This window comes from Pectinophora gossypiella, chromosome 25 (genome assembly GCF_024362695.1).
Source record: "Pectinophora gossypiella chromosome 25, ilPecGoss1.1, whole genome shotgun sequence".
In the NCBI taxonomy this organism is placed as follows: Eukaryota; Metazoa; Arthropoda; class Insecta; order Lepidoptera; family Gelechiidae; genus Pectinophora; species Pectinophora gossypiella.
In genome coordinates, this window is record NC_065428.1 from 5623996 (window position 1) to 5648094 (window position 24099).

Sequence of the window (24099 nt, forward strand, 5' to 3'; positions counted from 1 at the left end):
TCTCTGTAGTAACTAAAAAAAATAAAAAAAAAGTTTATTTCGTTTACAATAACCTTAATTAACAATAATCAGGGTTGGAGCCTGCTAGTAAGTGCAAAAACACCTGTGACAACAGGATCCGCTCCTCCATAGCCATTCATAATTATACAACATATTTTACCGCTTATGTTGGTAGTTAATAATAATCAGTCCTCACAAGGGACACATTGCTACGATTGAAACAAAATAAGCACTTTTTTCTTATTTAACTGTTTGGAAATAATATATTATTAGCAATAAATGTTATAATAGTACACGAGCACCCCCAACTTCGGATATAATAGGTGAATTACGAGAATTAAATGGCAACACTAAATTTCCAACCTCAAACACCCCATTATTTGTCAAATTGTCATACGCGTCGGGGATGTGTCAATGAGCGTTTGTCGCTGCGGATTTATTTGTGTCGTAAATGTTGTGCGATATTGTGATAATGAGAAAACACACGCTGAACTACCTTATTATTAAGTGATGATTGTGTTTTGAGTTGAGTGCTTTATATAAATTGTTGTTTTCGATTTGTATGTCATTACACTTCCCAACATGGCGGCAGCTCGTCACAAGTCACAGCCGAAAAACATTTCTTCAATATTTTCGAAGCTCCACGGGGCATTCTCTGATGCGGTGTGCCCTACAAAGCTGGCCACTGACAAAAGAACCCTGGATAAGACTTGGAAGTTGATGGATAAAGTGGTTAAACTGTGTCAACACCATAAAATGAACTTGAAAAACAGTCCGCCGTTTATTCTTGATATTTTGCCGGATACATATCAGCGGTTGCGGGTTATATACTCGAAGTACGAGGATAATATGCAGGCGTTGAATAATAATGAACATTTTAATATATTTATTATAAATTTGATAAGGAAATGTAAACAGGCGATCAAGTTGTTTAAAGAAGGCAAAGAGAAGATGTTTGATGAGAATTCTCACTACAGAAGGAACCTGACTAAGCTTAGTTTGGTGTTCAGCCACATGCTGAGCGAGCTGAAGGCCATGTTCCCTAATGGAACGTTTGCCGGAGACCAGTTCCGTATCACCAAGAGTGATGCTGCCGAGTTCTGGAGGACTAACTTTGGCAACAGGTGAGTTTTTATATCTAGTTTATACTGTGTCCTGCTTTTAATCATACATGTCCTATTATTCCGAAATTCTTAACCTTGTTTGCAAGATTTGGGGATGATCAACCTGATTTACATGTATTCATGCATTTGTGTGTATAAGGGATAGCGTTGAAATATACTGTTTTATAGAAGTGTCTAGAAACATCTGGAAACAGTTAAATAGGAAGAGAAGCTCTTGCTTTGCAGTAGAACATTGATAAAAAAAAAATATTTATCCATTTAATATTATATTGAGTTTCAATTCATTGTTGTTTTGAGATTATAGATAGTTGACATCACATGGTTTCCAAGTTTTGTGTCTGGCAATGGGCTCTCCCCCAATTACATGGGACTTTACACCTCTGCCTACCCTTCGGGGGTACGGACGTGATGCTATGTTATGGTAATATTAAATTGATGCTAATCATAACACATAACATAACATAAACAGCCTATACACGTCCCACTGCTAGGCACAGGCCTCCCCTCAATCAACCAGAGGGGGTATGGAGCATACTCCACCACACTGCTCCACTGCGGGTTGATGGAGGTGTTTTTACGGCAACTGCTTAAAAAGAAATACAGACCATAGAAATTATTCTTGTTACATTTGTTTCTCGTACATGTAGGTACTTAATTATGTATTTACTATATTATTTATGCAATTGATCTTGTTATGCATAAGTGATGAAATACATGTGACTCAATGCAAAGACATGTGGGTGCATTATTTCAAATCCTTACCACTGCTTAGGTTTGCAAAATGAATATGCTGAACACCCTCCATGTTCCAGTGACGTCATCGTCACGATCTGGAGATCCCGGATATGAATCCCGATGGGAATATATATTCTTTTTTATATAATTATTTTCGAGGCTTGAGCCACTCTTGGTGATTATGCCAGCCTCATAGTGTAGAGAGTTTAATGATGATCAAATCATCAATTTACAAAAGAACACCATTACAGCACTACACCATGCTGTTCAGGGATTGTTATTCCTAAGAGACACAGTACAGTATTTATATTATAAAAGCCTTGCTGCAACGGACACTGGATCTGCCAAGTGGCACCCAATCTCTCCTCCATGTAGATTTTGGTGGAATAATTTCCTTCTAATCTGTTTGTTCGGGTCACACTCCACCAAGAAATGCATAAGGTCCTCAACAGTCCCACAGCGTGTACAATTGGGCGAGTCCCTCTTTCTCATTAAAAAGTTAAATTTATTAAGTGGGATGGGGATATAATATCACAAGACTCACTTTGATACCCAGTTTGGTAAGGACATTGCAGACTGATCATAAGTGTCCAATAGTAAGATAATCCGTGCTTCTGAGCATGGTAAGCAGTAAATCCCAGTAGTCGTTACATGAGCCATGACAGTGGCCTTTGGCGGCTCAATAGTAACCTTGACACCAGGGTTGCTGAGGTGGGTCATTGATCTTACAACCCACATAAATGTTATTTTGTATAACAACTTGACAAACTTAGGTGAAGCATAGGTATTCAGTTCATCTTGCGATCCATGCACCTCTGTCTAACCCGTTTGGGATAATACTTATGAGCTTATGTTATGTTTGTATTTAGCAACTAAGTATGATCGACTATAATAAAATAGGCAGTGCGTAAGATGGACGCATTTTAGCAAAAATGTTTAAATTAAACAAAGATTGATAATGTAAAGATTCCTTTTTCTATATAATAAACAAACATAGGCTTCAAGTATGATATATATTTAGAACATAATCGGTACAGTTTTCTTAGTTTCGTGAAATATGTATAAACATAACTTATGCTCACGACTATATCCCAAGGGGTAGTCAGAGATACATTTATCGCAAGATGAACTAAGTACCCACACCTCTCCGAGCTTTCTATTAGGGCAACGTAAGTGGTGAGCGGTATCGTCGTCTGTTATGCTATAAGATATATTTTTTTTTTTTTTTTCATTTTTGTGCCCAAACATGCGATCGGTCGACTGACCATAAGCAGTTTTGATGGTTTGGTTTTATTAACATGCAGGACAGGCCCCCTCATTAGAAGGCTGCCTTCATTAAGGTGCTACTGTATGTTATCCCATATGTGCGTCCTTTTGAGGCGTCTCATATAGTGGTTGTCACTTAAACTCCGGGCCAGTTTGTTTTGGTGATGAGTAATTCGATCTCTGTATAGCCTTGTAGTTGTGGCAATTTCTTGCTTAACTGTCCTCATTCCAAGGTACTCGTGTAGTTCGTCCATGCGAGTGAACCAAGGTGCTTGCGCTATTGATTTGAGCACTCCGTTTTGGAAGCGTTGTAGTATTTCCATATTTGATGTTTTTGCAGCACCCCACAACTGAATGCCGTAAGTCCATACTGGTTTCAGTACCGCTTTGTACACCAGTATTTTATTTTCGACGGAGAGCCGTGATCTTCTGCCCAGGAGCCACTTCAATGTCCTAAATCGGTGGTTACATTCATCACGTTTCTTTTGGATATGTGTTTTCCAAATTTGCTTCCGGTCTAGATGAAAGCCGAGATATTTTACTGTTGTATTGTGTGGCATGGTCTCTTGGCCAAGTTTCACGGGTGGGCAGTCTTCTTTCCTCAAGGTAAAAGTTATGTGGTTGGACTTTGTTGCGCTAGCCTTGATACGCCAGGCTTTCATCCAGGTGTGTCTAGATGTATCTGCAGATTACTTGAAGCAGTCGCAGCGTTAATGTCCGATGACAGGATAGCAGTATCATCCGCGAATGTAGCCGTCATCACACTGTCTGACTCAGGTACGTCAGCCGTGAATACGAGGTATAACAATGGTCCGAGCACTGATCCCTGGGGGACTCCAGCCTTGATGTCATAGAAGTCTGAAACTGCGTCGTTGATTTTAACATAGAAAATGCGGCTCTCTAGGTAGGATTCTAAGAGAAGGTACATATTATGTGGTAGCGTTTTTTTGAGCTTGTACTTTAGGCCATCGTGCCAGACCTTGTCAAAGGCCTGTTGCACGTCGAGGAACACTCCTGAACAGTATTTCTTGTGTTCGAGGGATTTTCTAACGTGCTCACACACTCTATGCACCTGCTCAATAGTTGAGTGATGCCTCCGAAACCCGAATTGATGTTCTGGAATGAGCGACCCTTCCATGAGACATTCATTCAGTCGTGTTGCCAAGATTCTCTCAAACACCTTCGACGGAAGAAGACTTATGGGTCGATATGAGGACGTCAGATGTGGCGGCTTTCCAGGTTTTGGAATCATTGTTATCTGCGAGACTTTCCAAATACTTGGATAATACGCAGACCTTAATATGGCGTTAAACAGAGAAACGATCAAGACCAGCGCCTTTCTTGGTAAGTTTCTTAGCACTTCCGCTGTTATTAGGTCAAACCCGGGGGCTTTTTTGAGTTCAAGGTCATGTATTGTCCGACGGAGCTCTGCAGGCGTACAGCATCGTACAGGAGGACTAAGCTGGAGATCGCTTTTTAGAAATGATGTCACCTCTCGATCCGTATCTCTATCTATAAGATATAATAAACCATCAAATAAAACATCCAAGGCTTAAAGAGCTCGTAGCGGTACCCTTAGCGTGCGGGGACTGTTGCGGTATCGCGATTCGGTGCGGGGAGGGGAGTGTCCTTTTTGTACACATAGTAGTATACAAATATTTCGGCCACACGATGCGTAGAGGTGATGACAGTTTAGAGAAATTGATTGTGGTTGGAAACACTGAAGGCAAAAGATCGTGTGGTCGTTCACCAAATAGATGGACTGATCAAGTGAAAGACTCGTCGTCATCCAAGTTCTACACAGTAGTAAGGGATGCGCTGGGCAGGAACCGGTGGAGGCTGATCATCCGCTCCAGGTGCAACCCTGATGCCCACGATCCTCAGATATGAGGGACCGACCCAAGAGAGAGAGAAAATTAATACCATGTATAGAACGGTTACTCCGCCCCGCGCCAATTTGTATCGGGCGCCGATCTCACCCCCTCTGGGTCTTACTTTAGTCTTAAATCGCCGTAAGCCGCTAAGGGGAAGGGGAATAGCGTGCAGACTATACAAGGTTGTAAGAATGAGATTTTTGTATGAAGTGTCTGGTCTGGAGTGTGGTAACATTATACCTTCTCTTTCCTTCCTATCTGTACTTTAACCATAGTAAAGTAATAAAAAGTAATATGAAGCCCGTATAAAACAACACAAACTTGTTTGACCTGGCGAGACAGGTGCAAGCAGTATGCAGGTACCGTAGATACATAGTACTAGATAGGCTGTAATAAAAATACGAGTAAAAACTTGTAGCATGTCTTGGTTTTTTATACTGTTGCTACTTATGGAATTAATTGTTATTTTTCTTCTTTTCTCGATATAGAAGTCAGATACAAGAAGATAAATTATTTATGTCTAAATATTATCCAGCTCATTACCTAATGGATAGTCCATCATTGTAATAAAAACATAAGGAACAAGACAGTAGAATAATTACACTTCTCGTCAATACCTCGCAAGTTTGTTTTGTATGCTCTTCTTCTATCGTGTGGGTTGTGAGGTGGAGTACCAACCTCATCAACCCTGGTGTCAGTGTTACTATTGAGTCGGCAAACATGGCTCATGTAACGACTACTTACTTAATCAGTAAGTAGTAACCGGGACCAACGGCTTAACGTGCCTTCCGAAGCACGGATCATCTTACTTTCGGATCTGGTGATCAGCCAGTAATTTCCTAACCAAACTAGGGCCTACAGAGTAATTTTTGTGATATGTTCCCACCGGGAATCGAATCCGGGATCTCCGGATCGTGAGCCCAACGCTCAACCACTGGACCACGGAAGTCGTTATGTGGTGGGTATTTAATTCTAAATGTTAAATTTTCCAAATTAGAATGTAAAATTTAATATCTTGTTTTTTGTTGTACGCGTAGTACAAGCACGGAAGTGTTTCATTCTTTTTGACGAGAAGTAATATTACACGTTGGTAATTTTAACATCCTATCCAATCATAAGAGGTTCCTGCCTTAGTATCGCATTTAAACACAGGTGCATTATACTTTACGTACTGTTTGCACTACAAATTCCTGTCAAATGCCAGTAATTATTGTACAACATGTTTAAACAGCGTCAATTGACAGTGCTAAAAGCTTTTACAGGTCATTGCACTTTACGTGTTATTAGTTGTGAGTCAAAAGTGTAAAGTGATGTTTACTTTAGTACTTAAAATGACGTAATATTTTTACGGTGTATGTATAAAGATTCTATATTTAAATAATATCACCTCGCGATTGACTACAATCTCATCTGATGGTAAGTGACAATGTGGTCTAGGGTGCCGAGCTGCATTGTGTGACGGACGCGGCAGAGACTTGGCTAGGGGATTTTAAGCTGAATGTATGATCCACGCAGGATATTTTATTTTTGTCTGCGCAACATCACTAGACCCGTCAGCGTGACACCTTCCCCATTCCACGATATGTCGACATTATGCCACGACACGGAACAATATAGACGTTAATTACTTTGAAACACGATTCATTGTCCCGCTTCCTGGTAGAAACAAGATATTCCCATGGGAAAATGTTTAGGAAATATGTCGTGATTGATCATGTTTTGTTCCTTGTTACGTCATCAAAGACAGACGTACAGGCAGATTGAACTCAAGCCCGTTATTCCTAATATGGGCATAGCCACAAGCAATCGGGGGTATTTTTCTTTTATGAAAATTTTATATTAGCCAATGACCCGACAAAATTAAGTTGACAGCACACGTAAAACGGAAATAATGTGAGCGAAATGCCTATTTTGTTCGCCCGGGTTATCAATCAGTTGTCAATCATCCGTACCTTTCCATTTCGGCGGATAAGAAAATGACAGATATAACTTAAAATTAGGAGGTGTCTGCAGGAATCGGGACCATTATGAACCGTGCCCTGATAGGCGATCAGACGAGAAACATTACATCAGGAATAGTTTTGTTATTAAAACATCTATAATGGAATTCCATGTATGGCGTTTATCAAATAACAGGAGGAAATTATTCATTAAACATACAATAGCTACCTTGTACCAGACATAAAACATGTATTGACAACTTCCGTTGAACAAGTCTAAATTAATATTAATTTGTCAAAAAATGAAGAACAAATACTATGTATAATAACATAGTATTAGGGTTTAATCCGGGGTAGGGTTTGATCTGGGTGACCGCATTCACAGTATGGCGACTCCTTTAAGCCGCATTTATGTAGGTGATGGTTCGACTTTCCATGGTTGGTCATGATTGGTTGCGCAATTCCTAACTTAAGACACACATGATTTTTGTTTCTATAGCACTTCCTCTTTTATCGTGTGGGTTGTGAGATGGATTACCAACTCCATCAACCCTGCGGGCTTAGCATCGTAAGAATGAAGAACAAATACTATGTATAAATACATAGATATACAAATACATATAAAATATTGTATATACATCATTCTTCATTCTTTGACAAATTAATATTAATTTAGACTTGTTCTATAGAACGGTAGCTCTCCGTCCCGCACCAATTCGTATCGAGCGACTTCACCCCCTCTGGGCCTTACTTTAATCTTAAATGGCCGTAAGCCGCTAAGGAGTAAAGGAGATGTGATTCCAAAGTGGGAATATTCGCAGCTGTAAAAAGGCGCGGAATTAATGTCAAAAGAGCTTCATTACCTAACCTTTAGCCAGATGGAAACAAGCTACAAGAAAGAACAATCTCGAATAAAAAATTCAGCCATCCTACTGAAGAGTTTTTACAACAGGAACATTCCCTTTTCTGGGAACTTTCCCGGGAGCGGCACATTATAGATAGCTTGCGCTTACGCGTTAGGTGACACACTGTAAGAATGAGATTTTTGTATGGAGTGTCCAGGGTGCGGTATGATGCAAATTAGTAGTGAACACGTATCCAAATTGCAGTAGATCTTGGACCTTGCGTTTACCACACTGACCGACGTACTTACTTTTATCGTGAGTGTCATGTATAGATGAAGAAACTAACACATAAAAACTTACAATATAAACTTTCAATCGGTCTCTCTCTCATTATTGAAGAGTTGCGCTCTTGTCGGTGGAGTAATCGCCATTCCTTTCTTCTCTCTGCCAAATTCTTCACCTGCTGATACGACACGACCTGCACCTTCTCTTTTATTTGTTTCATAAATGTTTTCCTAGATCCTCTCTTTCCGTATTTTTTTCCTTCTATGAAGTTCTTTATAAATGAATCGTGTTGTATCAGGTGGCCAATCATATTTCCTCTCCGATTCTCTAAAGTCTTTATTTTGGTTCTGTTTTCTTCAACTCTTTCCAGAACTATTTCATTTGACACTACCTTATATCTTCCATCTTTCGCCAACACACATCCAAACGCTTCCAATCTCTCTCTGTCTCTCTGTATCATATAGTCCATGTTAAACTTTCAATCAGAGACACCATTTAAATATGATCCTACCTATATGATTCTTTAAAAGAATGAAACATTGTCTGCATTGACACATTATAATACATTCTTTGTTCTATGTATGGTATGCAAAAAGTTGTCAATACCTAACCCATTTCCTGCTATAGAAATTGAATTATAATTGTTAAGCCGGTGTTTTTCCACACGTTTTTTGTGACGTGTCTATCGATAAGTTTAATTTGTCTGAGTTAGGCGTTACAATTTTTTCTAGAATCTGTGTACATTCTACAAAAAAATGAAGCTTTATCCGTGATTGAGTGAATCAAACCAATGAAGCCATCTTGTGCTTAGCAGCCATTTTTGATACTTGGAAGTCCCAATAAGCATTATAATGCATTAGAACTTCAGCAGGTATTTACTTATGAAAGTAAGATTATATTAATAATGAACATCTATCTAGTAACATCATAAACATCCTATGTTGTACATCCCACTGCTGGGCACAGGCCTTCCGTCAATTAAACGGAGGGAGTATGAAGCACACTCTGCCACGCTGCTCCAGTGCGGGTTGATGGAGGTGTTTGAGCTAATAGCCCGGGACCAACGACCTAACGTACCTTCCGAAGCAGGGAATCATCTTACTTTTCACAACCCGCAACAACAACAGCACTTCCATCAACCCGCAGTGGAACAGCATGGTGGAGTACGCTGCATGCCCGTGTAAATAGATGTACGTTTATTGGCTGTTTATGTATTATGGTATCTTATTTCTATACCTACGTAGTTACATCTCCAACACCGTATTAATACATTCTGACCTGTCAAATTACTCTTTTAATAACAGTAAAGATTCCTTATCAACAGTCAACAGGTATACGATTGCACAGACACTTGAAACGCTATAACATAGATCGCGTTCAGAGACGCGCGGGACGTCAAGCGGCGCGAAAAAACAAACGTATGACGATGTACTGAGCGTTCACGGAAAAGCGTTTTCGCGCGCGTTTGTTTGAATCGTAGGGTCACTCTTCTTCTATCGTGTGGGTTGTTAGGTGGAGTACCAACCTCATCAACCCTGGTGTCAGGCCTGTCTGGTGCAAAGGCCCCTGACATGGCTCATATAACGACTACTTACATCAGTAATTAGTAACCGGGACAACGGCTTAACGTGCCTTAATTATAGATAACCACTTTTTTATATACTTTTTCTACACAATTGCATGATGTGTTTAAGTATAAGTAGTTACTACATTTAGCTTTTAAGATCTGAAATGTAATATATTATAATGTTTTAGTGTGTCAGGAGCTCGGTGGCGCAGCGGTAAACGCGCTCGGTCTGCGATTGTTGAAGTTAAGCAACTTTCGCAAAGGCCGGTCATAGGATGGGTGACCACAAAAAAAAGTTTTCATCTCGAGCTCCTCCGTGCTTCGGAAGGCACGTTAAGCTGTTGGTCCCGGCTGCATTAGCAGTCGTTAATAACCATCAATCCGCACTGGGCCCGCGTGATGGTTTAAGGCCCGATCTCCCTATCCATCCATAGGGAAGGCCCGTGCCCCAGCAGTGGGGACGTTTATGGGCTGATGATGATGAGTGTGACTGTTAGTAAACTAAAATAAATAAATAAATTTCCATGAAAGGAGACAACAAGGAGAAAGGAGACGCTTGACGCCCGCGCACCGCGTCGCTTGACGCCCCTGACGTGTCCCTGAACGAGGCCTAAGAGCTGTTATGTCCACTAATTGACGCTAAGTAACTGACATTTGACTAACTATCAGTGTCAAATGTCTGAGCCATTAGATGGGAGTAGTCACTTGCACGATCATATTGTGTGCTAACAGCTAATATATCAGTTGACAGATGCCATTGTTTCACGTCTTGATTTGATTACTGAAGGTGTAGTATACCACTGAAGAATTTCGACAGGGGTGTATGGGTAAAAATGTGTCCTTCAAGCTGGTATAGGATAGTTTTCAACTGTCAAATTAGTTACGTTTTACAAAAGGTTTTTACGCAAAATTACGTACGCGGTACTTATGGAATTCAACGGCCTGTGTGGTCCAGTGGCTGAGCGTTGGAATTGCTGTTTAGCAATAAGGTCGCCTATTGTGCTTATTTTGATTCACATGTATATGTCCTGTGTGTATGTTTTGTGCAATTAAGAATTATTGATTGAGAGATTGAATTTTAAGCACAAATTTAAAGAACCCTTTCAAAATTTTTACATTTTACATTACCCGACACTATTAAGTTGACAACACACGTCAAACGGGTAGCGTATCGGCAAGATGCTTATTTGATTCGCTCGGGTTATTCATTCATTAACTCATTTATTTTAATGTCAATCATCCATCTCTTTCCTTTTTGACGGATAAGAAAATGACAGGTGTAAATTAAAATAAAATTTGAGGTGTCTGCAGGAATAAAGGCAGTATCAAAAGTGTTCGTTTGTTTTTAACCAGACGAAAATGCATAATTTATGTTTACATTTGCTTGCACTTTCCTCGTTTAGATTGTAAATGTGACTTGTCATAACGGAAACAGGAAAAATAATGGCGTTTCGCTCAACTTAACGGAATTTGCATTTTGTTACAGAAATGTTTGGATTTTTTATTTTTTTGTCACGTTTTGTAACGTTCCCTGAGGAGCTGTTTCTATTCCTGGTTTATGGTCCAGTTTAGAGGGTTCAAAAATTCCACGTTCAAACTAGTCAAATCAGTTACTTTTTGCTAAGCGTCAAAACACGAAATTACTATGGAATGAAAAAGCACACTGTGACGTCATAGAAAAACGTGATAAAACGTCTGACTTGTTTTTTTTTTTATTAAAATTCTTGAATAAGTGAAATAGAAAAAGAAAATGTTTTTCGTAGTTGAACCGGGGACCTCCGGATCGTAAGCCCAATGCTCAAACCACTGGACCACTGAGGCCGTTCTTGTATTTAATGATATTTCTAAATACAAATAACAATTTCCTCATTTCATGCTTAAAATGTATAACATAAAAACTCCCGTATCGTACCATCTGCTTCCATTCACAAGATACCACATTAATCTTGTTTTGCGATGAGTGACCGACATCGATACATGAATGGGCTGATAACACTCAATACACAGGACGTTTGTACTCCGACATCGATCATTGACGCTTATCGATGAATGAGCGACTTTCCAGCGATCGATCGATAATTTTATCACGTAATAGGCTAATATGCGCAACGTGATAAAATTATCGACCGATTCAATATATTTTATTTCCCCTAAAGGTGGGTGCTGACCGGTGTCACGAGGCGTATTGTACCATTCGCAGCGAGCATCTAATTTTATTTTAAGTTATATCTGTCATTTTCTTATGCGCCGAAAAGGAAAGGGACGGGTAATCGACAAGCATAAAATTTATGGAATACACGTCAATTTTAAGCACAAATCTAAAACAACCGTCTAAAAATTTTACATTGGCCAATAACGAAAGAATTATGTTGACAGTACACGTCAAACGGTTTGCATACCAGTCAACCTATTTGATTCGCCCGGGTTATTCATTCACTCATTCATTTTCGGCGGATAAGAAAATGACAGGTATAACTTAAAGTAAAATTGGAAGGTGTCTGCAGGAATCGGGGCCACTGTTGGTTTTATTAACCAAACAGTGTCATAATTAAATTTATTTTTAAAGCATAACATCGCTGGCTGTATATTTGACATCTATCTCGATTATGAAGATAAACGCTCTATGCTACTAACCGTCAGGTCTTGTTTATTTCTAGTGACTAATGAGTTTCACTTGAATTTCAAATCTACAATATATCTTTCATTTAGATTGCATGACTAGATGATACCGACATTTTTGTCAACACCATTTTGTCGTGTTCGATGGATTCATAACATCGATATAAATTATCAAATCCTATGTTTTCAAGTACTTCTGAGGCCTAATCGGCTGAATCATTTCCTCTATTATATGTCTTATCGGTGTTGATAAAATTGTTTCCGTTCGGGTTATCTAAGCCTAGTGTATGTAATAAGGGAAGTCGTGTAATCTAATCGTGCGAATATTGACGTAATTTCATCAGGTACTTACGCGTACCATTCATTCAATGTTTTGTCTATATTACATGTGTACAATGGCCCCGATTCCTGGAGACACCGTCTAATTTTATTTTAAGTTATATCTGTCATTTTCATATCCGTCGAAAAGGAAAGGGACGGATGATTCACAGCTCTTAATTTTAGGAAGAATGAGTAAATGAACGTGTCGGGTTATTGACTGATGTAAAATTTTTAGACGGTTGGTTTAGATATGTGCTTAAAATTGACGTGTGTTCCATAAATTTTATGCTTGTCGATTACCCGTCCCTTTCCTTTTCGGCGGATAAGAAAATGACAGATATAACTTAAAATAAAATTAGATGGTATTTACAGGAATTAGCACCAATGTGTATATAACTCGAGTTCGTTCATATAGATATCGAATTACGTTTCACAATTGGCTACTCCAGCCTCCGTGGTCCAGTAGTTTGAGCGTTGGGCTCACAATCCGGAGGTCCCGGGTTCAAATCCCGTTGGGGAAATATCACAAAAATCTAATTTATTTAGGACATTACAGGCTGATCACCTGATTGTCCGAAAGTAAGGTGCTTCGTGCTTCGGAAGGCACTTTAAACCGTTGGTCCCGGTTACTTCTTACTGATGTAAGTAAGGTCGTTACATGAGTCATGTCAGGGGCCTTTGGCGGCTCAATAGTAACCCTGACTGATGGGGTTTCACAACCCACACGACAGAAGAAGAAGATTGGCTACTTGACAGTTTTCGAGTATGTATTTAAAAAAATACAAATGCTTATTTTAATCGTCATTAAGTTTTCATTTTCTCGAAAAAGCTTTATATAATAGAAAAAAAAAACATATGTTTCTTCATTAATTTTAAATTTCGCGCGAAAACGGTTGGTCACGTGACATTTTGCTCAATGACGTCACATTTAATAAGAAAGATATCAAACAGTACATATAGCTTGAAACCTAACAGATAGTTTTTGTTTATTTTGTGAAATGTGACGTCACACGATGCTTAATCATGGCCGCCCGTGTTTCGGGTATTGTAATACACAGATAAAAAATCGCATTCTTATTTTGTAAAAATTAAATATTTAAAAATTATCTTAATAAAAAATCTATTGGATAATTATCGTTAAATGATAAACTACCATACAAGAATAAGAAGAATAAAATAAATTTATTGCCGTTGGTCCCGGTTACTACTTACTGGTGTAAGTTAGTAGTCGTTACATGAGCCATGTCAGGGGCCTTTGGCGGCTCAATAGTAACCCTGACACCAGGGTTGATGGGGTTGGTAATCCACCTCATAATCCACACGATAGAAGAAGAAGAAGAATTTATTGCCAGTAACAATTTACATTTATTTTGCTATAAGAACTAGGTAATATATCCGACATATTTCATATTTTATTGTTACAAATAAATGTCAAGTCAAGTAGCCAAATGAATATTTGCACGAAACATTTTAGACAAAAAACATGTTTTATTACGTAAAAAAGAATTCGGTTCCGCGTTTCTGCCGGTTCGAACCTCTGTACCTGACTTGCACCAATGAGTTACTACTCCAGCTATGACTTAGTCAGCTCTGTGAGGCGTGGGTATTTAGTTCTTCAGTACCTAATGAGCGAATTAATGAATAACGCGGGGGAATAAAATAGGCATCTCGCTGATATACAAACCGTTTGACGTGTGCTGTCAACTTAATTATGTCGACTTATTGGCCAATATACAGTTTTGTGAGAGTTTTTTTGGCTGCCTAATATTGACGTGTGTTCCTTAAATTTTATGTCTTTCGATTACCCGTCCCTTTCTTTTTCGGCGGATAAGAAAATTACAAGTATAGCCATATATTGGACACTTCATACAAACAACCTCGTTTAACACAGACACCACACATTGACGTTATCGTACACGCGCATCTGTGTGTGTGATATCTGACGCCATACGATTGAAGACTAAACTATGTCCGAAGACGGTTAGGTAAACCTAGCTCCGACGCTGGTGGGGAGCGGAGAGTTGCCGTTCTATACGTAGTATTATTTCTTATTATATGGTACATAACATAAATAGCCTATACGTCTCACTGCTAGGCACAAGCCTCCCCTCGATCAACCGGAGGGGGTATGGAGCATACTCCACCACGCTGCTCCAATGCGGGTTGGTGGAGGTATTTTTACGGCTAATAGCCGGAACCAACGGCTTGATGTGCCCTCCGAAGCACGGTAGTTTATGGCATAACTTAAAATAAACTTAGATGGTGTGTACGATGGTGGGTATGATCACCAATGTTTGGCTCAATCGCAAGTATTACTTAATGCTTGTAAATTCCTTGTCGTAGAACGTTCTACGCTTTCTAGATTATAAGATGTGTCATACGCAATTCATTTATGCTATAACAACTCGTACAAACAATACCTACTTACTTACCTTCCTAGGTATGACGTTATGTGTATGGGTTATTATATTATGGAGTAGTGGATGTTAGGTGGGCTTTTACAAAACATTTACATCTCGATTACTATCCATATTTATCCGTTATTGTTGAAAAAAGTTGTGCCATTTCTCTTCTTGTTATTTATATTGTCTTTTGTGTCTTCCTGTGTAGAATAAACTAATAAACATAACAGCATTACATAAGCTCACGACTATATCCCAATTGGGGTAGTCAAAGAGCAAACGTGCAGTCACTGAGCCCAGCGAATTATTTGTAAACAGTGGTGAAACTATGAACCATTAGTTGTCATAATTATAAAATTTATGCTTTTGTAGGTGTTTTTGGTCTATTACAGAAACGACATGTAACCAGGAGGTCTTAAATGCAACCAATTAATTTATTACTTTGCAAGAAACTGATAGGACTTTTCCAGCTTATCGTACATTCATCGCAAGATGAAGTATGTACAGTCATGAGCAATATCATGTACCCACTTTAGAACCCTGTCGCATTATCATATTTGACATTTAATGAGATTTACGGTTTAATTTGTCAAAAAAGTTAATGTGACATGGTTTCAAAGTGTATATTAGTACACGTGACCGTACTCTCATCTCACTGAGCTATAGATAGATAAAATACTTTATTGAGCACAATTGACACAAGATCCTGACCGGACCTGTCAAATCTTCAGGTTAGGTAAGCGGACCCTGTGAAAAACGGGATAATGCTAGGGAGATGATGATGAATGGACATGAGATACAGAAAGGCACAACAGGCGGCCTTATTGCTCATGCAGCAATTTCTTCCAGGCAACCCAAGTACAGGAGCTATCTGTTTGACCAACAATAGAGACTACTAAAATCAGTAAATTATTAAAAAAGGGGATTGATCCTTTAACCGGAATGAGATCATGGTCCTCAATCCATTTCCTTTCATCAACACATGTTACATTACCATGTCTGTGTGACGTCACGAATCGGAAATGCAGCCGACTCGGTCGGATGAACCAATGACAATAATATCGCTTCCAACGCGTTTCCGCTTGTTAATGTGATTTGGCCTGTTTTAATTCTATTTAGTGGCTACATTGGAATCGGATGTTACGAATCCAGAAATCAGAATCATTTATTCAACGTAATTATCATGGATAAACTTGTTGAAGGTCAATGTAACATTTTTGAATTTACGTCATTTCGCAAGGTTTTATGGCTGAGGAGAAGAAACGACAAGAAACTGCAATAGCAACACATCTTTTAAAAACCAATGAGGGTGTACATTACAAGTTATTTAATAACTAGAGGAACATATTCAATACCAGGAACACATTCAATATCCTAACTTTATATTATAAATGCGAAAGTGTATCAATGTGTAAGTGTATAGTGTGTCTGTCTGTTTGTTTGACCGGCTGTCACGACAAAACGGAACGACGAATTGACATGATTTTTAAGTGGAGATAGTTGAAGAGTCGGAGAGTGATATAGGCTGCTTTTTGTCTGTTTCTAACCAGTCACTTCTCCAAAATGGTGGGGTGGAATTATGTACCGAGTATTCTGCAATTTAAAGTTGAAACCTAAAAATTGGTACATAGGAATTACATTAGGAAAGGTGAACCGTGTTACCCCGCGAGCGAAGCCGCGTAAAATACATGTAAATACCTTTTCTATTTTATCGCTTACAACATATGTATCGCTTTATGACATGTGGTAAGCGAACTCTTAGAACAGATTGGCATACAACCACGGTCTCACAACCCACACGAGAGGAGAGAAACATTTGAATCGTTTGCTTCACTCGCATTTTCTTTATCAGCAAAATATTGTATTGTAAATGTCATTATTTGCTAAAGGAAATCCTAGTCAATTATCATAATAAAATATATTGGAAGAAGATAAGAATCGAAATGTTAATTTTAGATTTAATATTATAAGGCATGCTGTGCCAAATATTGATAAACAAAGGAAGCTCATGAAGATTTGAGTAGACTATAATTAACACGAGTTTTACTAAGAACCTTTGAGCAAGGTGAACTTATTATAAGTTATTTGCCTTAGAGATTCAAAACGCCTCACCAGCTTTTATTAGTCTATTTTCGCTTGTCATTCTACCCGGCTTCGTCTGGATACAAGGTTTCCCTTATTGTCTTTTCAGAGATAAGCTTATCCAGTTCATACAAGTAAAAACCGCATGCGAATCCATTCTCGATTTTAGCCCGGATATACATAAGACAGGTTTACCTTTATAGTGTGAATCGACTAGCTTCTATAGGCCGTTGGTCCCGGGTTATAGCAAGCACCTCCACCAACGCACAGGGGAGCAGCGTGGTGGAGTATGCTCCTGAAGGAAAGCCTGTTCCCAGCAGTAGGACGTATATAATATAGGTTGTTTCTTTTGATTCTCAAAACTGAAAAGGACTTTATCTCCTTTCGATTTTGTGTTGCCAATAAACAAAAACAGGGAATGGCCTTTTTTTAAAAAAAAAAAAAACAAACTTAAGACTAGGCTTCGGCCTTAATCTACGAAATAACCTGAGGCTGACTTGGTAAGAATTTTATAATACAAAATAATAATATGACTTGGCTGTATGGGCTATGTTCCCTTTGCCTGTTCTATGGACAAAATAATCGAGATACTATATATAAAGGCCGTCCTATAGGTAATGTTCTTAACGGAATTATGTAACCTATTAGGTATATTGGTGAAATGTTGACGTTGACGCAATTTCCCAGCGTTTGTTTGTTTTCGTCTTAAAGAGATTGGCACGGCGAGAATCAAATGGAATTGCGAGGGGGCGATCTGAATGGAGGAAATTGTACTGCTTGCGTTTTGAGCAGTCTAGAATAGAAATTGAAAAAATAAACCATTGAATGAAAAGTAGTTACGTTTTGGCGGCGTGGGTGTGGGATTGTTGAAAACATAAATATATTTAATATTTTTAAATTTGGAAACACTTTTGTGATTACGTTCATTCGCGGAACTTCCGCACTTCCTTCTCACAATACAACACAAGAACAAAACGCTGCTGTTTTATTTCGTAAATACGATTTCACCACCCCGACTCCCAAGGATTTCTTCAGGGATGTTGTTGGGGTAGTGTGGCTAGGGATCGTCGATTCCAGTTCTCAACATCTAATTACATTTTAAGTTATGCCCGTCATTTTCTTATCCGCCGTAAAGGAAAGGGACGGATGATTGACATTATTAGACATCTTAATTTTAAAATAAATGAGTGAATTAAAGAGTAACCAAGACGAATCAAATTAATAAGCAACCAGTGTAAGTGCGTAGTCGTTACATGAGTCATGTCAGGGGCCTACGGCGGCTCAGTAATAACCCTGACACCAGGGTTGATGGGGTTGGTAATCCACCTCACAATCCACACAATAGAAGAGAAGACCCGTTTTGAAGTGTGCTGGTAACTTAATGTTGTCGGGTAACTTAATGTAAAATTTTGAGAGGATTGTTTATATTTCTATCTAAAATTGACGTGTGTTCCATAAATTTTATGCCTGTCGATTACCCGTCCTTTTCGTTTTAGGTGCATAAGAAAATCACATGTATAACTTGAAATAAAATTAGATGGTGTGTTTTGGAATCAGCACCTACTTAATCAAGTAAGTAGGTATAATTATACAGCAGTACGTTGATAATTAAATTCGTGACTATCTCGTCACAAGCTGTCACGAGTTGACTAGAGTAATAAAATATTACATTTATGTGGGATGGGGCATGAAGAAAACGATTACTATTTCTAATAAACTTTGTTTATTTTGCAACGTTGTATGAGTTTTTACTTTTCCGTTATTCAAAAACACCCGTTCGCCATATCTCTGTCATTCTGCAACCCTTTTCTCTCTCGCTCACTCGTCGCTCTCTTTCACACACTTTGCGTTACGTTTCATTCAGCCTATCATTCCTACACTCGGCCATCCTGCTCTCAGTCTGTCCTCAGACTGACACATTCTGATATTACATTTAATAACAACTTTTATACACAAATAACTACTACTTGACAAACATCTTTGTTGTAAATGAAATAATAAAATCAATAACTTTTTGAACAAACTTTAGAAATAATTATCTGTTAAACTTAACATCACTACTTACACTATCTTTAAACACACTGTAGAAATAATATGATATCTTAAACTACCCCTTAACATCTTATTACAACATACCTACTAGAAAAAAAAAACAAAATAAGTAACTTAAACACCTGAACCTTGAAATAAAATTAACTAAATAAAGACACTATCAAATAACACCATTCTGGATCATAGTCACTTCGTTTATAGTCTTTTTCAGAGTACCAACCAGGTCTCCTTCTTCAAACATCCGTATTTTCTTTCTCTTTCTGTCAAATGCCCTTTCATTTTCTTCGTGTACCTTTCGTAGTCCTCCTATGTACTTCTGTCTTTTCTTCCTGTTAAATATCTTATTGTCTTCCTCTTGTACTTTTAGTTTTAGCACCTTATCTTGTACACTTTTGTCCATGCATTCTTTCTTGTTATTTTTATCAAACAATTGACAACATTCCAGATTCTGTTTTATCTTCATAGGCCTGTAGTTGTCAGTCACTTCTGGTACTACTGGAACTTCGGTAACCTGTTGCTCATCACGGGCAGGTAGACACCGTAAAGTCAACTTATTATCATGTGGCATAATCTTAATATCACCAGCATCAATCACAACTGTAGTATTAGCCAGAAAAGGTTGTCCTAAAATGGCCTGATACGGTATAGCAGTGTCCGGTATTACGTGGAACACCACATCAAAAGCATACCCGTCCATTTCCATACTAGTTGTCAACTTGCCATGAGAATACACCTTTGTAGAACCAACTCCTGATATTGTCATATTTTCATCTTCACAACACTTTAGTCCGAGCTTAGAATACGTATCACTCGTTATGAGATTAATGTCACTGCCGGTATCGATCAAACATTGTACTTCTTCTTCACAAATGCGCGATAATTTAAGCGATTTATTCGAAAGTCCACTTTTGAAAACACTAAGTACCGTTGCCGCCTTTGACGTCTGATTTGACGTTGACATTTCTTCATTCGTGTCCGCGTGACTTCGTTCATTCCATTCATTCGCGATCGGAGCGCCCTCTTGCGACTGCACGTATAAAGCTTGCCTATGGAATTCACGCCCACCATCATGGCGACTTGTCGAAGCCGTAGAATTTGTCACGTGATTTATCTTGCAATCTCTGCTTATGTGGCCGAAACTATTGCACTTAAAGCACTTCACGCCTTTCGGACACGCAATAGCCCCATGATCTTGATCGCCGCACTTATAACAATGCTGCCCCTTCACAGATTTTTTACTTTCAAATCGATCCATGCTTGTAGACATCCTTTGGTTTCCTTCACCTTCATAACGTTTCTTCATCTTCTCTTTCATAGTTTCATACAACATTAACTTCTCTTTCAATGCACCATACGTAACTACACCGTACAAAATAGCTTTGTTCATTTCATGATCGGTAATTCCGTCAATTATGTACTGAATGGCTACATAATCCGGGAATTTCGCCCTACGGCCCAATTCTTTCATAGTCAGCATGTACTGATAGTATGTCTCGTTCTTGCGCTTTTTCCGTGCACTCATAATCTCGTGCATTTCCTTACAATTTTCTATGGAGTCTGGAAATTCCTTTTGTAACGCATTCTTCAGTTCTTCATATGATTTAAACGGTTTTTCGGACCTCAACCATAGCTCCGCGGTACCAACCAATGATCGTCGCGCTATAATTAACTTCTGCTGCGCGGTCCATGAGAATATCTCGGCGTTATCTTCAATATCCTGCGCCCATTTAGCGGATGAATAGGTTTTATCTTCGGCGCTAAACTTCGGAATAACATCGGCCATTGTACACAAATTCCCCGTACTCATAAATGTAAATTCACCTCTTTCTTCTTTCGTCTTCAACATCTTTCGTCTTATTTCTTCTTTTATTTTCTTATTACTTCGCAAAACACCTTTAATGCTCAGTAAACACCTTTAATACGTCGTAAATCTTCTTTTCATCTTAAATTTTCATAACCTTTTTCCGTCTCGTGCCTGGTAATCTTCTTCAAACTTGGTAATCGTCAACTATATGCCCATCCCGGACGAGCCCCCAAAAATTGTGGGATGGGGCATGAAGAAAACGATTACTATTTCTAATAAACTTTGTTTATTTTGCAACGTTGTATGAGTTTTTACTTTTCCGTTATTCAAAAACACCCGTTCGCCATATCTCTGTCATTCTGCAACCCTTTTCTCTCTCGCTCACTCGTCGCTCTCTTTCACACACTTTGCGTTACGTTTCATTCAGCCTATCATTCCTACATTTATAATATGATTTGTCGACTTGGAAAACATCCTGAGGAAACCCACATTCACAAATGCGTTTCGGAGGTATATAACTTAATCTGTATTGCTCTGGTTTTCCCTTAGCGGGTTGGAAGGTTAGACAGGCAGGCGCTTCTGTATAAAAACCAGACCAGTCAAATCTTCAGGTTAGTTAGGTAAGCGGACCCCGTGAAAATGGGATAATATGACTTAAAGGACCTAGGCATGCCTTTTAAGGTCTGTCGTTTGCATATTTGCCACCAATTTTGAATTTAGAACTATTCAAAATTCAAATTTGTTGGAATTTAGAATATCAAAACAATTGAAAACATTATGATTAATGCAATTGTTTAATCCCAATGTTGTTGGTTTGAATCTGTCAGGTTAGGTACGAAATAGAATCTTACTAAGGAAAATGTCCGTGAAATATATTTCGATAACTTTCGAATACAGTGTTCAGCGACTGCAGTGTCCTACCTGAATTCATGATCAGTAGGTACGTCTCGCTATTTGCTCAATATAACCAATATAATATATCGTTATATTTATTTTGCGTTTCACCTGATTTTCTCAAGGCTTCCTCTACTTTTCTATTACAATTTGATCGCTAACGAATACGTATTCATAAATAGATTGAAAGGACATTAATAACATTGATTCCGAAAACGACGTTAAAGCTGAAGAAAAACAACAATGCCAGGAAAATATTACCTGTTTGCGGTTTTGTGCAAATAAAGATGCTCAAAAATATTCGAGAAATATATTTGTCAATTATACAAAATCCGTTGTAATGAGATTGTGATTTTAACATTGACAGCCTATGTGATATACATCCCACTTCTAGGCACAGGTCTCATGTCTATCAACCAGATTATTAGCGAATATGTTTTTTAACACTAACTCTTAAACCCTACGATGGCAAAGATAACTCATGCTTATAGGCATTGTTGTGATGGATGCTGATCGATTTTCTTTTTATCATAACATAAGGGTACTTTATGAAACAAATAAAAGAGAAGGTGCAGGTCGTGTCGTATCGGGAGGTGAAGGTTTTGGCGGGAAGAAGAGAGGAATGGCGGTTACTCCACCGACAAGAACGCAGCTCTTAAATAGAGAGAGAGAAGGGTACTCAGAGGTACATCCATCCCATCGAGCTTTCTGTTAGACCAATGTGATAGGTGGTGAGCCGTATCGCCGTATATAATTTTCGTGCCAACTGTGTTAGTGAAAACTGCACTTAAGATTTTAATAACTCATTGGTTCGGACTGTGCGCCCCCCGTGTGAGAACTAAGCCGGTGAACCGCAGGACCTCTGTGACTATTCTGTTTATCGTCCATGCATTTGACGCATGATTCGTTGGTGAATTTTTCTCACCTTTTTCAAACAAAGAACTCTTACAACAAAGAGCGTGAAGGAACAAAGACACATAACGGCGACACCCGTTCCCTCGATTACACATTTCCTCCCTCAATGTCACAAGGTGTGCAGTAACCATCTGTCCTTCCCTAATATTCGCATGGGGCATTTGCCCAACAACCTTCTGCAATTAACTTCCGCAGGCGTTTTTGTAATTAACAGGGGAAAGTACTACATTTTGCCAGGCTATTTAGAATGTTCATAGAATGGAGAAACCGCTTTTAAGCGATAAAGCTGCCATTTGCCATGTACCTTAGTTTTCGTAAATATTTCCTTTAATTTTGGTGCAATATATTTTTATTGTATGGTATGGAGCTCGATTTCATGGGGTGCTAGTCAACCGCAATATTTTCAATACTGGTACATAAATCCACGCTAATTTCTAATGTAGCTGAGCTTGCAGGGACTTTTGATACGTAGTCCTAAGATGGATATGATGAACCGTATGGTAACAGACGATCTGGGGGGTTAAAATAGCCACATCGAAGCAATTCATCTAAAAAAGCAATAATGCAATTTGCCATTTGCGCGTATAAAAGTAAGTGCGCAATATACACAAATGTTAAATAGTAATATTGCTTTTTTAGGTGAATTGCTTCGATGTAGCCTTTTTAACTCGCCAGGCCTTCTTTACCTAAATCTCGATATTCTGGAATAAAGTCTCGATTTTTGATCATTTTATGTGCGGAATTCAAAATATATGTATATAAAATATAATATAAAATAATATAATATATAAAATATTCAAAATATAAATATATGTATATAAAGATATGTAACATACATAAAAAATCCACACCCGCTTTCTCAATGGAGCGGGCAGCGCTACAAGCAATAAAAAAAAAACATGCAGAAAATACATTCAGCGCTTTTTTTTCTGTTCCCAGTTCTGCATTTAAACAGATTCCTCATCATCCTGTTACATAGGGACAATTGAATAGTCACATTTGGCGTTTCCTTAACTTCATGGATACTTATAAGGTTTCATTTTCCATACTGGCTATCGTCTATCATGACTCTCACACTTTAGCAGCGTAATACATGCTTACATATTTAAAATTAAGCCGATAAGTAACATAGATTCTCATTAATATGAATAGCTCAGTCAGTAAGAACACACACACAGTATACGAGGGGAGGTCAAAAAGTTCGCGGAATGGAGGGGTTGGAGGGGGTTGGTTTGCTCGTACAGGTAGCCGCTAGTTGCACACCTCATTAACAGTATATGTACCAAGTTTGAAGCAAATCGGGTCATTAACGTTTGAACTATCGACCAGCAAACAAGTGAATCGGGAAGAACTCAGCGAATATGGAGAAAATTG

At 38.6% G+C, this 24099-nt stretch overlaps 1 protein-coding gene across 1 annotated transcript in view; it reads left to right on the forward strand.

Annotated features, from left to right (window-relative positions):
* The first annotated feature begins 396 nt into the window (after window positions 1-396).
* The window catches only part of LOC126378040 (E3 ubiquitin-protein ligase CBL), a 143102-nt gene continuing 119399 nt past the window's right edge, over window positions 397-24099 (forward strand). Inside the window, exon 1 of the mRNA XM_050026127.1 lies at window positions 397-1124. Within this exon, the coding sequence (XP_049882084.1) occupies window positions 583-1124 (542 nt within the window). The 5' untranslated portion in view covers window positions 397-582. The remainder of the gene's footprint in view (window positions 1125-24099) is intronic.